The sequence below is a fragment of the Hyperolius riggenbachi genome, chromosome 2 (genome assembly GCF_040937935.1).
Source record: "Hyperolius riggenbachi isolate aHypRig1 chromosome 2, aHypRig1.pri, whole genome shotgun sequence".
Taxonomy (NCBI): domain Eukaryota; kingdom Metazoa; phylum Chordata; class Amphibia; order Anura; family Hyperoliidae; genus Hyperolius; species Hyperolius riggenbachi.
This window is the reverse complement of record NC_090647.1, coordinates 466,593,605-466,618,759: the sequence shown is the minus strand read 5'-3', so window position 1 is coordinate 466,618,759 and position 25,155 is coordinate 466,593,605. Positions and strand designations below refer to the sequence as shown.

General features: G+C 45.7%; 1 protein-coding gene across 3 annotated transcripts in view; it reads right to left on the bottom strand.

The window, feature by feature from the left end:
• LOC137547042 (Na(+)/citrate cotransporter-like) overlaps window positions 1–21,280 on the bottom strand; it is a 147,464-nt gene extending 126,184 nt beyond the window's left edge. Inside the window, exons 1-2 of one of the 3 annotated variants that reach the window (XM_068270179.1) lie at window positions 21,216–21,280; window positions 20,748–21,121 (exon numbers count right to left, since the gene is read on the bottom strand). In XM_068270179.1, the coding sequence (XP_068126280.1) occupies window positions 20,748–20,849 (102 nt within the window). In that variant the 5' untranslated portion in view covers window positions 20,850–21,121; window positions 21,216–21,280. Of the gene's footprint in view, window positions 1–20,747 lie in introns of all 3 variants that reach the window. The other 2 variants (XM_068270181.1, XM_068270178.1) reach the window with 2 other exon arrangements.
• Window positions 21,281–25,155: the final 3,875 nt, after the last annotated feature.

The window sequence follows — 25,155 nt, the reverse complement described above, 5'->3', positions numbered from 1 at the left end:
CATGGACGGGAGCCACGCCATAAAGATGATGAGGGTCTAGGCCAGAATCGGTGGGGCCGAGGAGGACATACAAGAGGCTTGTTTCTGACTTCAACTTTGTCTGATGCAGTACTACTGCGCAGGTGCAAATTGCTCCCAAGCATGGGAGTGCGCCTGGCCGTAACGCACATGCGCAACAAAGCGTGACTCGGCCAGGCTTTCGGTCTGAATTGCCAGGGTGCCGGAGCCTACCGTGGAGATGGCAAGGGGCGAGCGGACCTAAGGGGGCTTAAGGAAGCCCCAGGTAAGTGTGGTACCTGAGACACTTCTTGTCTCAGTTCCCCTTTAAGGAGCAAGTTCCTGACAGTTGGATGATTTCCTTATTGCACAGTGGTAATTGTATAACTAAGCGGATGCTGGCCAAAACAGTAAACAACTTGCCTAATGTTGTATACAAACTAATTTCATGTTATTTTAACCACTTAACGACCAGTCAACGCCGACAGGCGGCGGCTGGTCGCAGTGGTGTTTCCAGGTTTCCTGTCAGTTCACAGAGGGAGTCTCCGTGAACAGCCTGCGAGCCTCCGATCACGGCTCGCAGGCGAAATGTAAACACCCGGGGAAGAAATCCCCATTGTTTACGTCGCACCGCGCTGCTGTCACAGCAGGGCCGTAAAGGAGATCGGCGATCCCCAAACTCTGATTGGCCAGGGATCGCTGGCATCTGATAGGCTGAAGCCTATCAGAGGCAGTACAGGACGGATCGCCGTCCTGTGCCGCCCATAGAGAGAAGGGGAGGGAGGGAAGGAGAGGGAGGTGGAATATCGCTGTGGAGGGAGGCTTTGAAGAGCCCACTGCTAGGCACAGCAAGCCGGCGGCCATCAGACCCCCCCAGCAGGACATCCCCCTAGTGGGGAAAAAAGGGGGGAAGTCTGATTGCCCTGCCTGCCACACGATGTGTGCTGGGGGCTGAAGAGCCCACCCAGCACAGATCACACAAAACTCAGCCAGTCCTTAAGTGGTTAAGCACTTGCAAATATAAATACACCAACACTTTAATGATAAAGTCACAGCCTGCTGTTGAAGACAAATAATATTCCCACAGTGATGAAGATTAACCAGTCTGTTAAAAACAAACCATGCAAGAAAAACACTCAGCATTTTCAACTTTTCATGGAAAGGCCAAATGATTGTTTACAACGCAAACATCAGGTTTGTGCAGTCACATAACTGCTAGTTACAATTATCTTTCAGTCGTCTGACAATGTTAAGGTGGACACTGCTAGTTACTATTATCTATCAGTGGTCTGACAGTGTTAAGGTGGCCACTAACAATACAATTTGCATAATGATCGTTTACAAATGATTATCCCTATGAATGATCGGAAATCATCATTTAGGACCACTAATGGACAAAAATCTCCTAACCAATCGGATTGATTTCATTAATCTGATCGGACTGGTTAGGAGAGTTCCATCCGTTAGTGGTCCCAAACAATAATTTCCGATCGTTTGTAAAAATAATCGTTCGTGACGACTGTTCGCCAAATTGTATTATTAGTGGCCACCTTACATTACTAGATTCTCGGCTTTCTTGAGTTGCTCTCAGTAGGAAGACAATCATGAGATCTTTCACTGCAGGGGACTACACTGCTAATTTGCTGGGAAATTTTGCATTGGCCAATCACTAACCTCCTGAGAGAGGTCGATCCTAAAGACCACATGATTTTATTATTGTTCCATGATTGGGTGGTGCCTGTACATGTGACTGTTCTGTTTGCCACAAAACACTGCTTAGAACTCATGAATTTTAATTTAGTATTACTATTTAGGATTATTGGGATTGATGCACAAAAGGCCGGTACCACTGCACACGACATGGCAATATTATCGGCTCGTATTGATAATAGTAACATTTGTTGCGCCATTGAGTGTTACCATAGCAACACATCTAAACAGGCGCAATGAGTGTTACTATTGTCAGTAGGGGCCAATTAAGTATTTTTTCAGTCATATCACCTATCACAAAAAAGAATATCACACCACAAAAAAGAACATCAGGATTTATACTTACCTGGGACTTCCTCTAGCCCCCTGTAGGCCATGGGCTCCCTTAGAGTGCGTCCGCTCTCCTCTGTTCTCTAGCTGCTCGCCCTGGTAAAGTCCCCTGCTGACCAGTCTGGGACTACTGCGTATGCAGAGCCCTGGGGTGCACGAGGGCCTCTCATTCCTAAAAAGAAGTGCAGCCCCATATTCAATCCAACAAGCCCTTTTCAGATTTTGGGGGGTCCAGACTCGGCAACAGGGGACCGGAGGACGGTGTTGGAAACCTCTACAGGATCCAGAGGCTTCCCTCTTCATAGCTAAGTATGCACTTTTTAATGCAATCTTCACCTTGGGTACCCTTTACAAGTCTATCATCTACCTTAAATATATTTTATGCCAGTTAACTAGAGTTGGTCAATGAGAGGCTTATACAGTCAATTCCAGTTGATACACATTTTATGTTCATCTTATGAAAATGTAGGCAGTTTGGACCTGAACCAATTAAATGCAATAGCTGATGAGTTTGATTTTTTCCCAGTTCCAAGCTGTTACCTTTACATAAAATAAACATACAATTAACATAAGCTTAAAATGACTGTGTAAGCATCGCATTTATCATCTCTAGTGTTAATATCTCATCCATGACTTCATGTTTAAAGGATACCAGAGCTGAACGATTTATTAAAAACAGGGGGAGCAAGCATGTATATGCAGTCCTCATGCCCACGATTGCACAATGATATCATCATGCCATCGTGCAGAGCGCTACGCACCACTCGACCAAGGCGACCTGGACTGAGCTGTGGTGGCAATTAAGCATGGAATGGAGGGGATAGAGAAAAACGGGGGAGCGGTGGACGTAAGGACTGCATCTAATGCATGCATGTTCAGCCCTGGTATCCTTTATAGTGAACCAGGGATGAATAATGAAAAAGATTTTATACATACCTGGGGCTTCCTTCAGCCCCATCCACACAGATCGCTCCCACGCCGCCGTCCTCCGCTGCCCGCAGCTACGAGAACCGGGTCTCCGCACTTCAGTCGGACCCAGTCTATAGTGAGCTGTTTGCACATCCCTCCAGCTGCCGCTGGAGAGATACGTAGAGGGAGCACTTCTCCTGCGTAGGCTGGCTCTGATGACGTCTGTGACAGGATCCGTTTCTCGTAAATGCAGGCAGCGGAGAACAGCGACGTGGGAGCGATCCAGGCGGATGGGGCTGGAGGAAGCCCCAGGTATGTATAAAATCTTTTTCATTATTCATCTCTGGTTCCCTTTAAAGTAGAACTACAGCCCAAATATTTTTAATTTTAGGCAGAGCGGGGTAAGATTTCTTTTGTCAGGTATTTAGTGTTATCTGTTATTACTTCTTACTTTCTATCTTAGGAATTGCCCTTACATACGTACATCTGAGGCTGGTTTCACACTATAAATTGGTGGTTAGCGATGCGGTGCATTGCGCCCGTCGCACCGCATCGCCACAAACAGGCTTTCAGGGAACACTGCATTAGTACATGGTGTTCCCTGTCTGGTATTTGGCCAAGCAGGAAATGACCCAAGCTTGCGGAATGCGGAAGTGCATGAAAGTGTATAGTAAAAATACGCTTCCGCGCATGCGCGCCGCAAAGCCAACTTCTTTACCATACACTAACATGGATTCTGGGCCGACGCAGATCACCGCAGGAGCCTTGCGGTAAGGGAGGTATGCGCTAGCGTTAAATCGGGGACATCCGGCGCAGCGTACCGCAACGTGGGAAGTATGAAGTTCCCCATAGGATACCATTAGGCTGTGATAGATGTGCAGCAATGTGCCGCAACGCACCACGCCAGTGTGAAAGGGCCCTGAGGTTTGTGATCTTGCCAAAGTGTCTTCTAGCATTCCTGACCATTTCGGTGCCCGCTGCTTAGTGCTGAAGCTGGGCACCATCAAATCCCAAGTGCTATGCTGCACGCGCCGCACAAGGGTAATTTAGGGCTCTGGCGATCCTCAGACCCTGAATTACATCCCCCTACAACATGGAGGAGGAATTGTATTTAACGCTGCTAGGAATTTGAGCGGCAGAAGGGTGTGCCATCATTCGGCTCACCCTGTGCCCAGCTTACCGGCAGCACGATAATACATGCGCTTCCTGACTCCCATTTGTTAGCAACTGACCACGCTGGAAAGTCATGTCATCACTTTTCGGCCCAGTGCACACCAACAACCTCTAGCAGATCTGCAAAACGCTAGAGGTTTTTGAAGCAGATTTTCAGAACGATTCTAGGCATGTTTAGAGACATTTTCTAAACATGCCTAGCGTTTTTTGGAGCGTTTTTGTGTAGCAGATTTCATATATTGTTACAGTAAAGCTGTTACTGAACAGCTTCTGTAACAAAAATGCTTGGAAAACTGCTCTGATCTAGCGTTTTTCAGAGCGGTTTTCCACTTTCCTATACTTTAACATTGAGGCAGAAATGCCTCAGAAATCTAAAAAATGCTGCAGCCCCCGAGTTTGCGTTTGGGGAAAAAACGAACCTCTCTGGTGTGCACCAGACCATTCCCTTTCATTAGCCAAGTGGTTTTCTCCCTGCAAGAGTTTTAAAAAACGCCTCAGAACCGCTCTGGTGTGCACCAGCCCTTATTGTTTATTCCTGCCACTCCTCATCCCCTCTCCATAGAGCAGAACACCCTGGTCAACATTCCATACAGGAAAAGGCTGCCCGAAATGATGAAATAAATGATGAAACAAAAAATAATTCTGGATGACTGTAAGTGAAACTGCTATGAGCTTAAACGCCTGTTTAAATTCTCTGAAGAACTTTCTCCATATAGTCCTGTAGAAAAATCATTAGGCAATCTTTAAGGACCTGTTTCCACTTGTGCGATGCAAATTCGTTGTGGAAAACTCGAAAACGAATTTGCATACGGATGCGAATTTTACCACGAATTCGCGTACGTTTTTGCGTTTTTATGTAAGTATGCAAATTTAACCATGTCAGTGCCTGTGTGCTTTTACATTGATTTTAGGCGAAAACATACGCTAATTCGCATGGAAAATTTGCATAGCGAAAAGGCATGCGAATTTCCTATTAATTACATTGTATGCGAATCGCACACCGCCTTGCGGTATGCGAATTCTGATGGCTCTGCTGTGCAGATTTTTCCTGCACAAAAAAACGCTCTGTTTTCCTGACAAGTGGAAACAGGCTAATTAAGTTGTATTGGTTGTGCGAATCTGCGTGCAGAAAACGCTTGCAGATTCGCGATAGTGGAAACTGGCCCTCAAGGACAACTGAAGTGAGTGAGAGGTATGTGGAGGCTGACATATTTATTTCCTTTTAGCAATACCAGTTGCCTGGCTGTCCTGCTGATCCTCTGCCTCTAATACTTTTAGCCATAGACCCTGAACAAGCATGCAGCAGATCAGGTGTTTCAGACATTATTGTCAGATCTTTCAAGATTAGCTGCATGCTTGTTTCTGGTGTTATTCAAACACTACTGCAGCCAAATAGATCAGCAGGGCAGCCAGGCAACTAGTATTGTTTAAAAGGAATAAATATGGCAGCCTTCATATCCCTCTCACTTCAGTTGTCCTTTAAAGGAAACCTTTAATGAAAAACATGTTTCCTTTCCTCCTAAATAACCTGCCACAAAAAACCTGGTGCTTCTGCCAGCCCCCTGCAGCTGGTCTGTGCCCGTGCTGTCACTCACCGATCCTCTGGTCCCCCGCCACCACTCTGTTTCACTTTTGCCTGCACGGCCCTGGCTTCGCGCTTCCTTGTTCACGCTCCCATCGCTGGGAGTGTCCTGCACAAGAAGAGAAAATCTCTATTGTGTCTGCACAGGACGCTTGGGAGCGCAAACAATGATGTGCGTGGCCAGGTCCATACAGCCGCAGTAGCCGGCGACAGAGGAAAGCAAAAGTGAGACACAGCGGGGTACCGGAAGATCGTTTTGTCTTGGAGCTGGCATAGGACATCTGTAGGGGGCCAGTAGAAGCCCTAGCTGAGTAAAACTCTTTCTTTTTTATGGTATTACAAGATTCCTTTAACCACTTGCCGACCGCGCACTCATAACGCGCGTCGGCAAAGTGGTGGCTGCAGGACCAGCGACGCACATCTGCGTCGCCGGCTGCAGGCTAATTAATCAAGAGCGGCTGCTTCCTGTCAATTCACGGCGGGGGGCTCCGTGAATAGCCTGCGAGCCGCCGATCGCGGCTCGCAGGCTAAATGTAAACACAAGCGGAAATAATCCGCTTTGTTTACATTTGTACAACGCTGCTAACAGTAGCAGCGTTGTATTAGATCAGCGATCCCCGGCCAATCAGCGGCCGGGGATCGCTATCACATGACAGGCAGGAGCCTGTTGGAGGCTGCACAGGACAGATCCGTTCCTGTGCAGCCTCCGATCTCCGGGGCAGGGAGGGAGAAGAGGGAGAGGGGGAATCCTGCCGTGGAGGGGGCTTTGAGGTGCCCCCCCCACCACCACCCACACGCATGCAGGAGCGATCAGACCCCCCCAGCACATCATCCCCCTAGTGGGGAAAAAGGGGGGGCGATCTGGTCGCTCTGCCTGTTGTTTGATCTGTGCTGGGGGCTGTAGAGCCCACCCAGCACAGATCTTCTAAATCAGCGCTGGTCCTTAAGGGGGGGTAAAGGCTGAGTCCTGAAGTGGTTAAGTAAGTCAGTAACTGTTATTAAAATTTCATCACATCCAACAATCTACCAGTATCTATATACAGTGTTGCCCATAAGTACATTTTTTGACGGGAAATGACATAAAGATAATAAGACGATCTACATTATTGTGGAAAAAAAATCCTTAACTCTTATTTATATTTGAGCAAAAAGTGTCCAGTCCAAAATTATTCATACCCTTCTCAATAATCAATAAAAAAAAGCCTTTATTGGCTATTACAGCAATTAAACCCTTCCAATAATCGCAGACCAGCTTTTTGCTTGTCTCCACAGGTATTTTTGCCCATTCATCTTTAGCAATGAGCTCCAAATCTTTCAGCTTGGAGTATCTTTTTGCCATCACCCTGATCTTTAGCTCACTCCACAGATTCTCGAATGGATTCAAGTCAGGACTCTGGCTGGGCCACTCCAAAATGTTAATGTTGTTATCTGCTAAACATTTCTTGGTGTGTGGTTTGGGCCATTGTCATGCTGAAATGTCCACTGGTGCCCAAGGCCCAAGTTTCTCTGCAGACTGCCTGATGTTGTTATTGAGAATCCTCATGTATTGCCCTTTTTTCATGGTGCCGTTTACTGTGATTAGGTTGCCTGGTCCATTAGCTTAAAAAACACCCCCAAAGCATTATGTTCCCACCACCATGTTTGTCAGTGGGGATGGTGTTCTTTGGGTTGAAGGCTTCTCCTTTTTTCGGCAAAATGAAGTAAACATTGTGACCAAACAATGCAATTTTTGTTTCATCTGACCATAACACAGAAGACCAGGGGCCATATCCTATTCAAGGTGATAAGTAGCTTGCAGATGCGAGCTACTTATCACCTCGCCATCGCGCGAGGATTACCGGCAAATCCTATTGCCCATATCCTTCGCGCGATGGCCGATCGTTAGGGAGCATTACTCAGGCGAAAGCCTGAGCGATGCTCCCTGTTACCGAGCGATGGGGAGTGAGGTTTACGCTGTGGTGCTGTCAATCAGGACCACGGCCTCACTCCCCACACATGCGCACTCGTCCGCCGAACATCGCCGACATCTTCCGCCGCAGCATCTGAGGGTCTCCTTTAATAAGGAGACCCCCAGAGCTCCCCGTCGGGTCGCCACACAGTTTAGAAGCCAGCGCGCAGCTCTGCCGGGCTCCTCTGTCATACATACCGCCGCCGATCACCCGCCGCCTCTCGCCGCAAAATCCGTCACGTAATTACAGTGTATCTAACACTGTAATTACTGTGCGCATAGAAGGAGCCCGGGCAAAGCATCTTTGAATCTGCAGCCGGGCTCCCCATTGGTCTGCTGTCTGAACCAATAAAATGGCTCACACAGCAGACCAATGGGGAGCCCGGCTGCAGATTCAAAGATGCTTTGCCCGGGCTCCTTCTATGCGCACAGTAATTACAGTGTTAGATACACTGTAATTACGTGACGGATTTTGCGGCGAGAGGCGGCGGGTGATCGGCGGCGGTACGTATGACAGAGGAGCCCGGCAGAGCTGCGCGCTGGCTTCTAAACTGTGCGGCGACCCGACGGGGAGCTCTGGGGGTCTCCTTATTAAAGGAGACCCCCAGATGCTGCGGCGACGACGTGCGTTAGCTAGTTTAGACCTGCTTTTTGCAGGTCTAAGCTAACGCTCATGTCTGCCGGGAAGCATCGCTTCCCGGAGACATGATAAGGGTAATTGGATTCCGTGTTAAGAACTCGCTGGGCGATTATATCGCCCAAGCGAGTTCTTTTCCGCCTGGGGGGGTCTAAAGTTTAATTAGATTAGGCGATGCCCCCATCGCCTAAGTTAAGAACTCGCCAGTGCTTAGCGCTGGCGAGTTCAGCAATAGAATATGGCCCCAGAAGTCTTCTCCTTTGCCCAAATGAGCATTTGCAAAGGCCAAGCGACGTTTTGTGTTCCTTATCTGGAGAAGTGGCGTCCTCCTCGATCTGTGGAACCCAGCAGTGTGCAGTGTCCGTTGGATTGTCGGAACCGGGAAAAAAGGGCGCATGCCGCTAGTGGACAAAAAGGGCGCCGCCATTCACTCTCATAATAAATAGCTTTTAATGGGCGCCGAGCAGGAAAAAAGGGCGCAGGACATAAATAACGTTTACAACTGGCGCCAGGAGATTTTTAATGATTTATAAGTGTGCTTGTGGTGATTTACGTTTATAAAATGCACCCGTGCCTAATAACGTTTATAAAAATACTAAACATATTTATCTTATTTAACTAATTAAAACATTATTTAAAGTTTTATTCCATACTGTTTGTAAAACATTATTATTCACAAAATAAAGCGATCAGTACGTAACGTAAATTGCAAAATATTTTTTGCATCCACAATTAGTAAAACATTATTATCCACATAATAAAGGGGGGTCTTAGGTTTAGGCACCACCAGGGGGGTCTTAGGTTTAGGCACCAACAGGGGGGACTAGGGGTTAGGGGTAGGTACAGGGAGGGTTACTTAGGCACCAACAGGGGGGGGGGGGGTCTTAGGTTTAGGCACCAACAGGGGGGGTCTTAGGTTTAGGCACCAACAGGGGGGTCTTAGGTTTAGGCACCAACAGGGGGGTCTTAGGTTTAGGCACCAACAGGGGGGTCTTAGGTTTAGGCACCAACAGGGGGGTCTTAGGTTTAGGCACCAACAGGGGGGTCTTAGGTTTAGGCACCAACAGGGGGGTCTAGGGGTTAGGGATAGGTACAGGGAGGGTTCTGTGTAAGAGTAGGCTTAGGTAAAGTTTTGATAAAATTTTAGTAATAATTACTAATGTTTTACAACACTTATTACGAACGTAGTTATATTTATATCATTGTTATAAAGAATATTTGCAGATTTTATTATAAGAACAAATCGTAAATGAAGGTTATTCACAATAATATAGAATTATAACAATTAAACATATATTATTGTTTTTTTCATAAACGTAATTATAAGTTTAACTTTAGAAACAGGGAAGAATAACGTTTTCACAATTTCCGACTTCATAAACATTACTTAATGATTTATAATTTTGTTAAACCTTATTTGTAAACGAAATATAGCACACTATTTTTATAAACCCTATTAATGATTAATTATTATTTAGAGTTTACACCCCGCGCCCTTTTTGTCCGGGCGCCCTTTTTGTACGTACGCGGATTGTCTGCCTTGAGACATTCCCACCAGAAGAACCCAGATTCACCAGGATGGCCTTGGTAGTGATCCTAGGATTCGTTTTCCCCTTTCTCACTATCCTCCTGGCAAGCACAGGTGTCACTCACTTTTGGCTTCCGACCACGTCCTCTGAGATGTTCCACAGAGCGGAACATCTTGTATTGTTTAATAATACTTTGCACTGTAGCCACTGAAACTTGAAAACATTTAGAAATGGCCTTGTAGCCCTTTCCTGAATTGTGAGCAGCCACAATGTGCAGCGGCAGGTCCTTACTGAGCTCCTATGTGTTAGCCATGACTGTCTACAAACAAACTGCTGAGAGCTACTGGTGTTTTTAACCTGTTGAGTTAATAAAATCAGCTGTTCCCAATTAATGAGGGTAATTAGGATCCTTTAGAACAGCTTGGACTATTTGGAATGGTATAGAACTTTGCATTTTCCCACAGACTGTAACAGTTTGTGAAAGGTATAAATCTGTGAGAAAACGCGGAAAAGCTGCCGCGTCTGCTGAAAGCAAGGCGGCTGATTCCGCGTCCAACGCGGCGGTTTTCATGCGTGGGCACACGTCTGGTATTGTGGCAGAACGCAGAAAAGCCGCCGCATGTTCTAATAGCAAAACGGCTGTTTCCGCGTCCAAGGTGGCAGTTTGTACGCAGCAGCGTGCCTTTGGAGTGGCTGGGTCTGTTAGTCCACATAGATGGATGAAGAGCTACGCGAGCGCGGGCCAGAAGTCAGGACCTTTATACCAGCAGGGGAAGTGTCAGCTGATCAGGACGATCAGCTGATTCCTGCTGGACTCATGATTGGCTGAGTGGCTCGGGCGGGGCAGCAGAGTTCAGCTACTATATATTCTGCTTGCTTGTCAGTTGCTGGTTGTCTGCCATTGCAAACACTTAGTGGAAGCATTCAGACCATAGTCAGATCCTTACAGTGTGTTTGAACCAGGAGGACTTGGGAATTCACACTGAGCCAGATTACCTTGTACTGTTTATTTGTTAGACCAGTTCCAGGGTGTTGAGATCAAGGCCCTCACACCCCAGACTAGGAATACTGTGTATCTTCTGTGTATTCTCTAGCATAGTTCCAGGGTGTTGAGATCAAGGCCAGCACACCCAAGACTAGGGAACTATATTGTCTTTGTGTTATATTCCAGACTAGTTCCAGGGTGTTGACGATCACGGACCTCACACCCAAGACTAGGGAATTGTATTATCATTTATGTTATGCTCCAGACTAGTTCCAGGGTGTTGTGACTACGGACCTCACACCCAGACTAGGATTGTGCTATTACTGTATTACGTTAGCCCAGTCCAGGGCAATACCTTTCATATTAGCTGCAGGGCTTCCTGCAACCCAGCCTCGGTCCCTCACCCAGGGGTCCACAGGCTACAGGAATATCACCCACAGTCAGGGGTGAATTCCTCAGGAGTCTTAGGCCGCCAGCTCCTCTGGTGGTCTCCACTCAGAGTTGTTACTGTTGCACCAAACACTCTCACTATTCTGGTGTCCAGAGGTTAGCATTACATCTGTATTATCGCTGATTCTGCAGATCATCGATAATCAGGCGTATATCTGCATTCTTGGTGGTACTGCAGATCGCCAAGAATCAGATTCTCTCTGCGTGCTGACACCAATCGTTACAAAATCATTTTGGACTGGACACTTTTTGCCCAAATGTAACTACAAGCTTAGAAATGTTTTTTTTTTTCCACAATAATGCCTCTTGTACATCGTCTTATTATCTTTTGGGAGACACCTATGTCATTTCCTGTGAAAACATTATTTGCTGGTTGAAGAAAAGTAACTAAGTCTGGTTGAACTCGATGGACGTATGTCTTTTTTCAACTGTAACTATGTAATAAAAATTTGCCAGGGGTATGAATAATTATGGGCAGCACTGTATATTATAGTGCAAGAATGAAATAATTTCTTATAGACGCTCTATGACCTTTTTTTACCCTACATTTAAAATGAGATTTGCACAGAAATAGCTCAGTCACATGTGTCTAGCCATCTGTGGTGAGCATACCAGTTAGGTGAGGCCTGTGTAGTAGGACTGTAATCGTATTCTGGCTCAGTCTGTCGGCTTTATGGAGTACTGTCAGGCAAGTAGTCTTATGCTGGGTACACACTATGAGATTTTCTGGTCGATTTACTGTCAGATTGATTATTTCCAACATGTCCGATTTGCTTTTCGATCGATTTCCGAGCATTTTCCGATCGATTTCCGTGCACTTTGATAGGAATCTATCGGAAAATGCCCGGAAAACGATCGGAAAGCAAATCGAACATGTTGGAAATAATCGATCTGACAGCAAATCGACCAGAAAATCTCATAGTGTGTACCCAGCATTATGCACGAAAATCGATCGGAAAATGCTCGGAAATCGATCGAAAAGCAAATCGGACATGTTGGAAATAATCAATCTGACAGTAAATCGACCAGAAAATCTCATAGTGTGTACCCAGCATTAGGCCTCTTTTCCACAGACTGTTGATAGGCAGTGAAATGCCTCTCAAACTCTAACAACTGCTCACTGCTGCCCAGTAACTGATTGTTGCTGCCTCGTATCTGCTTACTGCTTTCTGGTAACTGCTTGCTGAGCACACAGTTCATCAGTCCGGGGAAAAGAGGCCTTATTCTGCTTCAGTCTGTCAGCTATACGGAGGACCGACAGACCAGTAGTTGTATTCTGGCTCACAGTGGCGTAGCTAAGGAGCTGTGGGCCCCGATGCAAGTTTTACAGCCCCCCCCCCCCCCCCCACAAGCACTCTATACATAACAATTGATATGGCGCACCAAAACCTGACAATGGCAACTACAGTGTCAGATGTGCAAGAAAAGAATAAGGAGCAGTTTGTTAATGATTACCACTATTCAAAGTATCTATATAAGTGATTATTATGAGCACAGGACCAATAGAGAAGTAATACTTTGGTTGAGGGAGGGCCCCTCTGGCCCAAGGGCCCCAATGCGGTCGCAACCTCTGCACTCCCTATTTCTACGCCCCTGCTGGCTCAGTCTGTCAGCTATATGGAGGATCGTCAGGCCAGTAGTCGTATTCTGGCTCAGTGGCTCAGTCTGTCAGCTATAAGGAGGATCGTCAGGCCAGTAGTTGTATTCTGGCTCAGTGGCTCAGTCTGTCAGCTATAAGGAGGATCGTCAGGCCAGTAGTTGTATTCTGGCTCAGTGGCTCAGTCTGTCAGCTATAAGGAGGATCGTCAGGCCAGTAGTCGTATTCTGGCTCAGTGGCTCAGTCTGTCAGCTATATGGAGGATCGTCAGGCCAGTAGTCGTATTCTGGCTCAGTGGCTCAGTCTGTCAGCTATAAGGAGGATCGTCAGGCCAGTAGTCGTATTCTGGCTCAGTGGCTCAGTCTGTCAGCTATATGGAGGATCGTCAGGCCAGTAGTTGTATTCTGGCTCAGTGGCTCAGTCTGTCAGCTATAAGGAGGATCGTCAGGCCAGTAGTCGTATTCTGGCTCAGTCTGTCAGCTATAAGGAGGATCGTCAGGCCAGTAGTCGTATTCTGGCTCAGTCTGTCAGCTATAAGGAGGATCGTCAGGCCAGTAGTCGTATTCTGGCTCAGTGGCTCAGTCTGTCAGCTATAAGGAGGATCGTCGGGCCAGTAGTCGTATTCTGGCTCAGTGGCTCAGTCTGTCAGCTATAAGGAGGATCGTCAGGCCAGTAGTCGTATTCTGGCTCAGTCTGTCAGCTATAAGGAGGATCGTCAGGCCAGTAGTCGTATTCTGGCTCAGTCTGTCAGCTATAAGGAGGATCGTCAGGCCAGTAGTCGTATTCTGGCTCAGTGGCTCAGTCTGTCAGCTATAAGGAGGATCGTCGGGCCAGTAGTTGTATTCTGGCTCAGTGGCTCAGTCTGTCAGCTATAAGGAGGATCGTCGGGCCAGTAGTCGTATTCTGGCTCAGTGGCTCAGTCTGTCAGCTATAAGGAGGATCGTCAGGCCAGTAGTTGTATTCTGGCTCAGTGGCTCAGTCTGTCAGCTATAAGGAGGATCGTCGGGCCAGTAGTCGTATTCTGGCTCAGTGGCTCAGTCTGTCAGCTATAAGGAGGATCGTCAGGCCAGTAGTCGTATTCTGGCTCAGTGGCTCAGTCTGTCAGCTATAAGGAGGATCGTCAGGCCAGTAGTTGTATTCTGGCTCAGTGGCTCAGTCTGTCAGCTATAAGGAGGATCGTCAGGCCAGTAGTCGTATTCTGGCTCAGTGGCTCAGTCTGTCAGCTATAAGGAGGATCGTCAGGCCAGTAGTCGTATTCTGGCTCAGTGGCTCAGTCTGTCAGCTATATGGAGGATCGTCAGGCCAGTAGTTGTATTCTGGCTCAGTGGCTCAGTCTGTCAGCTATAAGGAGGATCGTCAGGCCAGTAGTCGTATTCTGGCTCAGTGGCTCAGTCTGTCAGCTATAAGGAGGATCGTCAGGCCAGTAGTTGTATTCTGGCTCAGTGGCTCAGTCTGTCAGCTATATGGAGGATCGTCAGGCCAGTAGTCGTATTCTGGCTCAGTGGCTCAGTCTGTCAGCTATAAGGAGGATTGTCAGGCCAGTAGTCGTATTCTGGCTCAGTGGCTCAGTCTGTCAGCTATAAGGAGGATCGTCAGGCCAGTAGTCGTATTCTGGCTCAGTCTGTCAGCTATAAGGAGGATCGTCAGGCCAGTAGTCGTATTCTGGCTCAGTCTGTCAGCTATAAGGAGGATCGTCAGGCCAGTAGTCGTATTCTGGCTCAGTGGCTCAGTCTGTCAGCTATAAGGAGGATCGTCAGGCCAGTAGTCGTATTCTGGCTCAGTTGGTCAGCAATACAAAGCATTGTCAGACCAGAAACATTATTCTGGTTTACTCAATCAGCTATAGGTAAGGCTGGATTTCTGGGAGAGCCACAAAGGCCTAAGCCTTGGGCGGCAGCTGGCATATGGCTGAAGAGGCTGCAAATGGAATACAGAGGTTGCAAAAAAGGAGCAACACATGGAAATAGGGATCTGCTGCCCAAGGGATCTGTATATAACTGAAGGAGGCTGCTGTACATGAATGTTAGGTATGGAATAGGGGGTTGCACAAGGAATAGGAGGAGGAGGATGCTTCAGTCTGTCAGCTATACGGAGCACCGTCAGGCCAGTCATCTTATTCTGCTTCAGTCTGTCATCTCTACAGAGAATTTTCAGGCCAGTGACCTTATTCTGGCGCAATCTGCGCATTTAGAACAAGCCAAGAGCATCACTGGCCAAGGTAAATTGGAATAGTAAGATAATTGGTGCTGATGAACAGGGAGTGCTAGTTTCACTGCCTGCTAATTTATCACACCCAAAAGACTAATTTATCACATTATAGAAACTGATACACTGTGCATACGGTACCCCAAATCTCAACATTTTATGTATCTCCAGTCAGCAGAATAGGGCAGTATTATTTTTCATACGGCCAGACAAACGCTATATACTGTAAACACTACACCGCAAAAATGATCATTCCTTTTGTCTCCAAATCTAAAGAGCATACACTTAAAGAGAATCTGTATTGTTAAAATCGCTCAAAAGTAAACATACCAGTGCGTTAGGGGACATCTCCTATTACCCTCTGTCACAATTTCGCCGCTCCTCGCCGCATTAAAAGTGGTTAAAAACCGTTTTAAAAAGTTTGTTTGTAAACAAACAAAATGGCCACCAAAACAGGAAGTAGGTTGATGTACTGTATGTCCACACATAGAAAATACATCCATACACAAGCAGGCTGTATACAGCCTTACTTCTGAATCTCAAGAGATCATTGTGTGTTTCTTTCCCCCTGTTCTCATACACTGAAGTTTCAGGCTGCTCTTTTCTTCCTGCAAACAGCTTTGCCCTTGTCTGTAATTCTTCAGTATGTGAAAGCCCAGCCAGCTCAGAGGACGTTTTATCCAGCTTGTAAAAGATAAGAGAGAAGAGAGAAGCTGCTCTAATCTAAATAATACACAGGCAGTGTGCAGAGAGGGGGGAGTTCATAGCAGAACCACAACACTGAAGAACTTGGCAGCCTTCCAGACACAGGCCGACAAGTCTGACAGGGGAAAGATACATTGATTTATTACAGAGACAGTGACAGTATGAAGTGCTGCAGTTAGCCAGAACACATTAGAATAGCTTTTGGAACTTATAGGATGATAAAAAACAGGATGCAATTTTTGTTACGGAGTCTCTTTAAGTGTCCCCCAATGTCTTTTGCCTCCTCTCTAGCAATCCAGTGGGACAGATTACTCTCGTCCAATATCTATTGTCCCTTCCATAACTTCCTTCGAAGTTCCTGCTGCAGGAAGCAACTTATGTGCCCTCCCTCCTCCCCTTTCCATATCCCTGGGAGCCAAGTGTGCAGAGCAAGTATTCTGACTACTTGCTAAAGGCTTGTTGCATGTGTAACTGAGACACTACTGTGTTAGAATTGTATTAAAGTGATCAAGTAATGTGAAAACTGACTCCATGTGAGAGTGATGTGGAGACTGCCCTATTTATTTCCTTGTAAACAATGTCAGTTGCCTGGCAATCCTGTTGATCTTTTGGCATAAGTAGTGTCTGAGTCAAAACCCTGGAACAAGCATATGGCTAATACAGTAAAAACTGAGTCAGCTGATTCAGAGTACCTGATCTGCATATGCTTGTTTGGGGTCCTTGGCTAAAAGTATTAAAGACACAGGATCAGGAGGACTGCCGGGCAACTGTTATTGTCAGGTCCGGATTTACCTTTCAGGAGCCTATAGGCACAGATGTCCTGGCACCTTATACTTTAACCTTCATTAACCTACAAACTCTTGAACTGCACCACAAGTGTGCTGGCTGGCCCAGCTGTCACTTCTTGCTTCCTTCCCTTGCCTGTCATAGGTAGCTACATGTGCCTCTTATCATTAGGTAGCTTTAACTGACCTCATCGGGATGCTGCATAGGGAATGAGGGAGGGAGGCACTCTGAGCAGTGCTGGTCTTAATGGAAAAATCTATGCTTACGGATCATTAGGTGTAATTTTACGCTATTACGCATTACGCAATTACGGTTACGGCATAGGAAATTATCTACGGTTCATCACTGTAATTACGCGTTAACTTACACAGTTACGCGTAAGGATACCGTAATGTAGGCGCTTACGCTACGATGTTACGCGTAGTGCCGTAATACCCATTAATGCATACTTTTTGACGCATACGGACGATGTGTACGCAATAGCCGTCAATGTGATAGCAAAACGTACGCTTATATACTGAAGGGCGGGAGAAGATACTATTGGTTGCTTAGGATGTTGACTGATTGGCTACTCTTAGAAAAAGGGAGTTTTTACGTTAGTAATTACGCGTAAAATTACGCGTAAGTCTTCGTAAAATTACGCATACCTAGCAATTACGGTAGACAGCGTAATTACGATACTACTTTACTGCTTACGCGTAAATACTTATGCGTAAGACCGTAAGTTACGCATAGCGCTTACGCGTAAATTTGCATTGAATTATGATGCGTAATTACGCTCATGCGTAATTTCGGCCCAGCACTGACTCGGAGAGGGGAGTGAGCCACCTTTCCATTATCAGGCGACTGTAGGCACATGCCTATAGTGCCTTATGGTAAATACAGTCCTGGTTATTGTTAAAAAGGAAATACATATGGCAGCCTCCATATCACTCTCACCTTGGTTCTCTTTAAAGCACACCTGAAATGAGAGGATGCCATATGCATTTCCTTTTAACCTCCTTAGCGGTCTGGACGAGCTTAGCTCGTCCATTAGCGCCGGAGGGTGTAGCTCAGGCCCTGCTGGGCCGATTTTGATGAAATAAAAAGGCACTTTGCCAGCCGCGTGTGCTACCTGATCGCCGCCGCAGCGCTGCGATCCGCCGCGTGCAGCGGCGAAGGAGGGTCCCCCCAGCCGCCCGAGCCCAGCGTAGCCGGAACAAACAGTTCCGGCCAGCGCTAAGGGCTGGATCGGAGGCGGCTGACGTCAGGACGTCGGCTGACGTCCATGACGTCACTCCGCTCGTCGCCATGGCGACGAGGTAAGCAAAACTGCTCATTGCGGCCTTCCTTGTTACTTCTGATCGCCAGAGGCGATCAGATGAATGCATCCGGAGCGCCCTCTAGTGGGCTTTCATGCAGCCAACTTTCAGTTGGCTGCATGTAAGTTTTTTTTTAATTTAAAAAAAACCCTTCCGCAGCCGCCCTGGCGATCTTAATAGAACGCCAGGGAAGTTAAACAATGACAATTGCCTGACTATACCACTGATCTTCTGCCTCTAATACTTTTAAAGCGGTATTGTCACCATAAAAATCTAATTTCAACAGCAACTGGTCTGAGTGTATTAAGTGATAAAGATGCTAATCCTGCATTCAAAACTTTTTTCTGCTGTTATGGTTTGGAGTTATTACATACTATAGGAGAACTGGCCCTAGTGCCAAACAGTGCCAAAAAGTTGAATGCTGGGAGTTCTTTTGAATGCTGGGAGTTCTTTTTATCTTTAATATATTCCCCCTCTTCCATTTATTTCCTTGCCTAGCTGATCACTTGTCTTTACAAGCAAGGCTGAGGTGACTCAGTTATTGGATGTGTAAATAAAAAAAAAAAAAGACTCCGGGAGGAGGGCAGCTAATGAATACACAATGAGCAAGAGAAGGGAGGGGGGAAAACAAGTCAGGGAGGATATGATGTTAGCATTAGCTTGGCAAGATGGCCACTGCCTAAAAAGGGTTTTCTGCTTTTCCTTTGTAAAATTCACAGGAATCATTACGTGGATAGCACAATACATCCGTTATGTAAGTAGAGGTAGTATTTATCTACTTATATATGTGTTTTTCATTTCTAGGTTAGCATGGGTGTCGCTTGTTCTTTAAACATAAACCCTGAACAAGCCTGCCAATCAGGTGTTTCTGACTGAATTCTGACTGTGTTAGCTGCATGTATGTTTCAAGTATGTGGTTCAAACTCTACTGCAGCTAACGAGATCTGCAGGGCTGCCAGGCAACTGGTATATTTTAAAAGGAAATAAATATGGCTGCCTCCATATCCCACTCAGATCAGGTGTACTTTAAAAGGAATAAAGATGGTAGAGTGCACTGTCCTCCAGATTATGGTCAGAGCGACCTATAGAGCTAGCTTCACAAGAATGAGATGACCAACAGTGAGATGTAGTGGCACTAAGACAAACAGTACCAAGGCAACACACTATTACTGTATGAGCATGGCATAGAGACTGCAGTGCCAGGTTATTTCAACACCACATGGATCAGATGTGATAGACGCACAGGCAGACTACCAAGCAAGATTATCAATGTTTATAATCTTGTAAGCAATAGTATGATAATTCAGCGCTTTTAGGAGCTGAGGTTATGATTACCGTGTGGGTTTAGCATAGGTTACAGGTTACAGGTTAGTTTTAGAGCACAGAGAAGAAGTCAGAAAGAACACACTAGGCCTCAATTCACTAAGCAGTTTAGACTAGTCTAGTGATGGTTTACTGCAGAATTAATTCAAAAGGTTCCATCCTCACATCTAAAATACCTCACAGAATTACTTTACTGACAAGAAATCAGCTGGTCTAATCTCTGTCAGAAAAAGTGGGCGTGGTTACTCCTTGTTTGCCTTTGTGAATTGGGTAATTACTGATTGTTAGACCAAGTCTAAAAACAGGACTTATGCTGGGAATACACGGGTAGATTATGCGCCGGTATCGAGCCAGCGGCTCGATGCCGACGCATCCCCGCTCGTCCCTGCGGCCGCCCGGATCGATTCCCGCTCGTCCCCGTAGGCACTTCCTTATCAGCGCTTCGTTTTTTCTTTTGTCCTGCCTGCCAGTATCGAGCACGGAATCGATCCGGCGGGCAATCGGACCTGTCGGAAATTATCAATCGAGCCATCAGCGGCTCGATTGATAACAAGTATCGACCCGTGTATGCCCAGCATTAAACATTACTCCAAACCATCAGTAGACTAAAAACCATCTGTAGACTAGTCTAAACTGCTTAGTGAATTGAGGCCACTATAGTGAATTCTGACATCATGCCAGTTCTATAGTCAGGTATGTAGTTGTAGTACAATATCATCGTGCCCACAACCCCCACCAACGCAAACCAGTTCTGCATTCAGCTGTTAAACTGTCAGTTACATAGTTAACTCATGGCTGTTAAAAATTGTGTCAGGAGGAAGAGACCAAGTGAACAGGGGTGAACTCTGTGCCTGACAAAACAAAGTGTAATGCATTTTAGGCTATGTTCACAGTGCCTGTTGCATTGCGTTCCATGTAACAGCAGGAATGCATTGCAAAGGAAAGCGGTGCAGCACGTTACCCGGGCGATGCATTAGATAAAGATACAGTGAAGCTTACAGTCAATGAAAAGTATGCTTCACTTTTACTGTTTACACACACATTTTGCCCCACTATACTGCAATGCATAGGTGGTACATTGCAGTGCGACAAGCAACATTACAAAGCGGCTGTTATGCCACAACACAATGCACCCATGTGAATGTAGCCTAACCCTATTGCTAGGGGGGGGGGGGGGCAGCAGAATGGGACTCCGCAATCATTTAAACTCAGCCTACCCTATAAAGTATTATTATAATAAGGCCTGCATTATCACACCCACACTTGTCCCAATATCACATGGACAGGTATGTTTTTACTGATATACAAAACGCCAGAAATGTGCACCAAAAACTTGCTGACCACAAAAACATTTCATCCAAATGGAAAGGAGGAATTTTTAAGCAGGTGACAGTAGATACAGTGGCAAATAAAAATATTACACTCTTTTCTTTGCTACTAATGATATATTTATTATCTGTACTACACGTAGAATTTGTTCTATCATAAGGTTTTTTTTCCACTTCAGTGTCACTTTAAACAAAGTATTATAAAGCTCAGAAGATCTGAATGCATATATGAAGACAGAGTTTCCACCTTACCTTTGATCGGACAACCAGTGGCAAAGGTAACAGCAGCAGAGGTGTAGCCACCAGAATGAAGAACCTCCTGTAGCTGAGAAGTTGTCTCATCCATGTTGCCATCCTATGGACAAGTGGAATACCTATAGCTTATCCTATGTGATCCTGCAGGACGGAGATCCAGGCATGCACTATCCTCCCAGCTCTCAGAAGATGTATGTCATCCTGCCAGGCACCCTCTCAGTGATATAGTGCTGAGGCAGATAGTGGGAGGTAATCAAGGTGTGTTTTGAAATATCAACCAGCATTTCCAAAGCAGGGTCACAGTCCAGCCTCATTAGACAAAAGTATGGGAGGAGAAGGGCATCCTGCAGAGCTGTCATCCAGACTGGATCCTGACAAGGAGAGACAGATTAAGACGGTTACATCCCAAGATCCTCATTGGTTGTGTGCATATCTAGTATTTAAATTTCAAAGTAACTCAATTACCACTTTGGTGACCAGATCTCAGGCAGTCCTTGGCTAGAGTCTAGGTATTGCAGGAGAACTCTTTCCTACTTATCTCCTGCATCTCAAAAGTTATTCTCGGAGCTGTCCAACCACTCTTTCAAAGAGCATTTTTATGCTGTAATAAACGTGGGGTGTTCTTTACTGCCATCTGGTGGACAACATTAAGAATTTCACGTAAGAACAGATTTGGTGAAAATCTATTCAGTAATAGAAAAACAAAACTTTGTTTTCCTAAAACAGAAAGAATTTGCGATAATTGGCTGCTGGGGGACCTGCCGTGAGGTGAACTGGAGGGGGTAGCAGCCAGGAAGGGGGGCGTGGCAGGCACAGACCTCATCTGGGTTCCCCGTCCATGCTCCCCCTCCAGTTAGCAGGCCAGGCAGCGCGTTCTCTGATGCGGTGGCAACCGGCGGGGAAATAACTCCTCTTCCATGCTTCCCAGACTTTGGAGCGCAGAGGTGACATCCCACAAGTCTCCTTTCTTTAATGCCACCCGAGGCGGCCAGGTGGGGGTGGAGGCGGCAAAAAGTCTAGAACCAGCCCTGTTTGTTGGCATTAACGTTACAAATGCTGCGGCTGATCAATCATTTCCAGCTGCCACGGTAATAAGTGGGAAATGGTCAGTCGTGCCCAGTAAGAGCCCAATTCACGCTAAACAATCTGATTAGATCGATAGGATAGCTCTGAAAAATCGATCGTTTACATTAATCTGATCAAACTGGCTAGCGGTAATTCGGCCATTAATGTACATGGCCCATCATTTCTGATCAATTATCGCGGCGAAAACAATTGATCGGCCCAGAATTGTACCATTAATGGGCACCGTTAGTGGTATCTGACCTTGGTATACCCAACTTATCCCAGTGGGGGTTCAAAGATAATAAAAACTACTATACTGTATATATATATATATATATATATATATATATATATATACAGGATCTTCTCCAAAAATTAGCATATTGTGATAAAGTTCATTATTTTTTGTAATGTACTGATAAACATTAGACTTTCATATATTTTAGATTCAAATACACACAACTGAAGTAGTTCAAGCCTTTTATTGTTTTAATATTGGTGATTTTGGCATACAGCTTATGAAAACCCCAAATTCCTATCTCAAAAAATTAGCATATTTCATCTGACCAATAAAAGAAAAGTGTTTTTAAAACAAAAAAAGTCAACCTTCAAATAATTATGTTCAGTTATGCACTCAATACTTGGTCGGAAATCCTTTTGCATAAATGACTGCTTCAATGCGGCGTGGCATGGAGGCAATCAGCCTGAGGCACTGCTCAGGTGTTATGGAGGCCCAGGATGCTTCGATAGCGGCCTTAAGCTCATCCAGAGTGTTGGGTCTTGCATCTCTCAACTTTCTCTTCACAATATCCCACAGATTCTCTATGGGGTTCAGGTCAGGAGAGTTGGCAGGCCAATTGAGCACAGTAATACCATGGTCAGTAAACCATTTACCAGTGGTTTTGGCACTGTGAGCAGGTGCCAGGTCGTGCTGAAAAATGAAATCTTCATCTCCATAAAGCTTTTCAGCAGATGGAAGCATGAAGTAGTCCAAAATCTCCTGATAGCTAGCTGCATTGACCCTGCTCTTGATAAAACACAATGGACCAACACCAGCAGCTGACATGGCACCTCAGACCATCACTGACTGTGGGTACTTGACACTGGACTTCAGGTATTTTGGCATTTCCCTCTACCCAGTCTTCCTCCAGACTCTGACACCTTGATTTCTGAATGACATATAAAAGTTGCTTTCATCCGAAAAAAGTACTTTGGACCACTGAGCAACAGTCCAGTGCTGCTTCTCTGTAGCCCAGGTCAGGCGCTTCTGCCGCTGTTTATGTTTCAAAAGTGGGTTCATGCTTCCATCTGCTGAAAAGCTTTATGGAGATGAAGATTTCATTTTTCAGCACAACCTGGCACCTGCTCACAGTGCCAAAACCACTGGTGAATGGTTTACTGACCATGGTATTACTGTGTTTAATTGGCCTGCCAACTCTCCTGACCTGAACCCCATAGAGAATCTGTGGGATATTGTGAAGAGAAAGTTGAGAGACACAAGACCCAACACTCTGGATGAGCTTAAGGCCGCTATCGAAGCATCCTGGGCCTCCATAACACCTGAGCAGTGCCACAGGCTGATTGCCTCCATGCCACGCCGCATTGAAGCAGTCATTTCTGCAAAAGGATTCCCAACCAAGTATTGAGTGCATAACTGAACATAATTATTTGAAGGTTGACTTTTTTTGTTTTAAAAACACTTTTCTTTTATTGGTCGGATGAAATATGCTATTTTTTTGAGATAGGGATTTGGGGTTTTCATGAGCTGTATGCCAAAATCATCAATATTAAAACAATAAAAGGCTTGAACTACTTCAGTTGTGTGTATTTGAATCTAAAATATATGAAAGTCTAATGTTTATCAGTACATTACAGAAAATAATGAACTTTATCACAATATGCTAATTTTTTGAGAAGATCCTGTATATATATATATATATATATATATATATATATATATATATATATATATATATATATATATATTTATGATCGATTGTAACATTTGAAAAATCTGACCAATGTATCACACACACATGCTCAATTTATCCACCAGGTTGCAAGCCTGGGATCGTCCCACTAGTGGCAGGGAGAATGGGAGACACCACAGTATGGATTGTTGAAGAACAGGCTGAGGTCATTGGCGGGCATTAGGAAGGCATGATGCATTACATCTGGGGTTCGAGGCAGGCAGATAACAAGACTAAGCAGAGGGTCAGGCTGAAGACAGGGGAGGCAGCTCTCAGCGAGCACTGTAATAACAGCGCAGGAGGTTTGGGCGTAGCCGGCCACCATAGGCCGTAATAAGAATTACAGCCATAGCGGCGGCGTCAGAAAACGGAGCTGAAGTTGCTTTTAAAATACTGTAATTCAGCTTCCAGCAGTAGCTGGAAGGGGAATTACATCATTCCCCACTGTCCACATGGACCTGGAGGGGGAATAGTATTGAATGCAGCAGGAAACTTTTGCAGCAGCAGGATAAGCCATATACCGGCTGTATCCTGCGCCCAAGTCTCCTGGCGGCCAGTTTATATATATACACTCTCAGACATTAGCCAATAAAATGTCAGGACAAGAGGGCGCATGCGCGGCGCGAGATGAGATAGTCACTCATCCCGTGTGCTCCGCTCCGGGGAGAAGCCTTATGAAAGAAAACACTTAGCCACAGCGGAGTGAGGGGAAATCAACTTAGCGGAGAAGCTACGGGAGACACATAAGATGCAGCAGAGCACATCAAAAGGCAGAGACAACGCGGTAAAGGCTCTAGATTTTTTCCGTCCACGAGAGAGCTCCTCTTCCAAGATGGCGGCGGCCAGATCTGCAGAGTACAAGAGCGCCTCAGAGGCCCAGCCAGAAGAGACTCGGAATTCGGAGTTCGCGCTGAAAGACATTCCGGATCTGATTGCAGACCTGAAAGAGGTACTCCGGAATGAAATAAGAGCAGCAACCTCTACTCTTTCAACCCAAATAGATGAACTGGGTGCCCGGATAAACTCTCTGGAGGTAAGAGCAGATGACACTGCGGACGCCATTACAAACATACAAACTAAGCAAACAGAGCAGGAGGGGAAACAACAAGAGATGGAAGCTTGGCTGGAGGATATGGATAATAGAGGGAGAAGAGATAATCTGAGAATAAGAGCTGTTCCTACCTCAGTAACAGATATAAAAGGTTATACTTTCGCTTTATTCAAGGCCTTACTACCTGAGGCTACAGAAGAGCTATTAAGATTTGACAGGATACATAGGGCACTGAAAGCTCCACGCAACAGTGAACTACCCAAAGACATAATTTTAAAAATGCACTATCACGAGACTAAAGAAGAGATCTTAAGAGCTG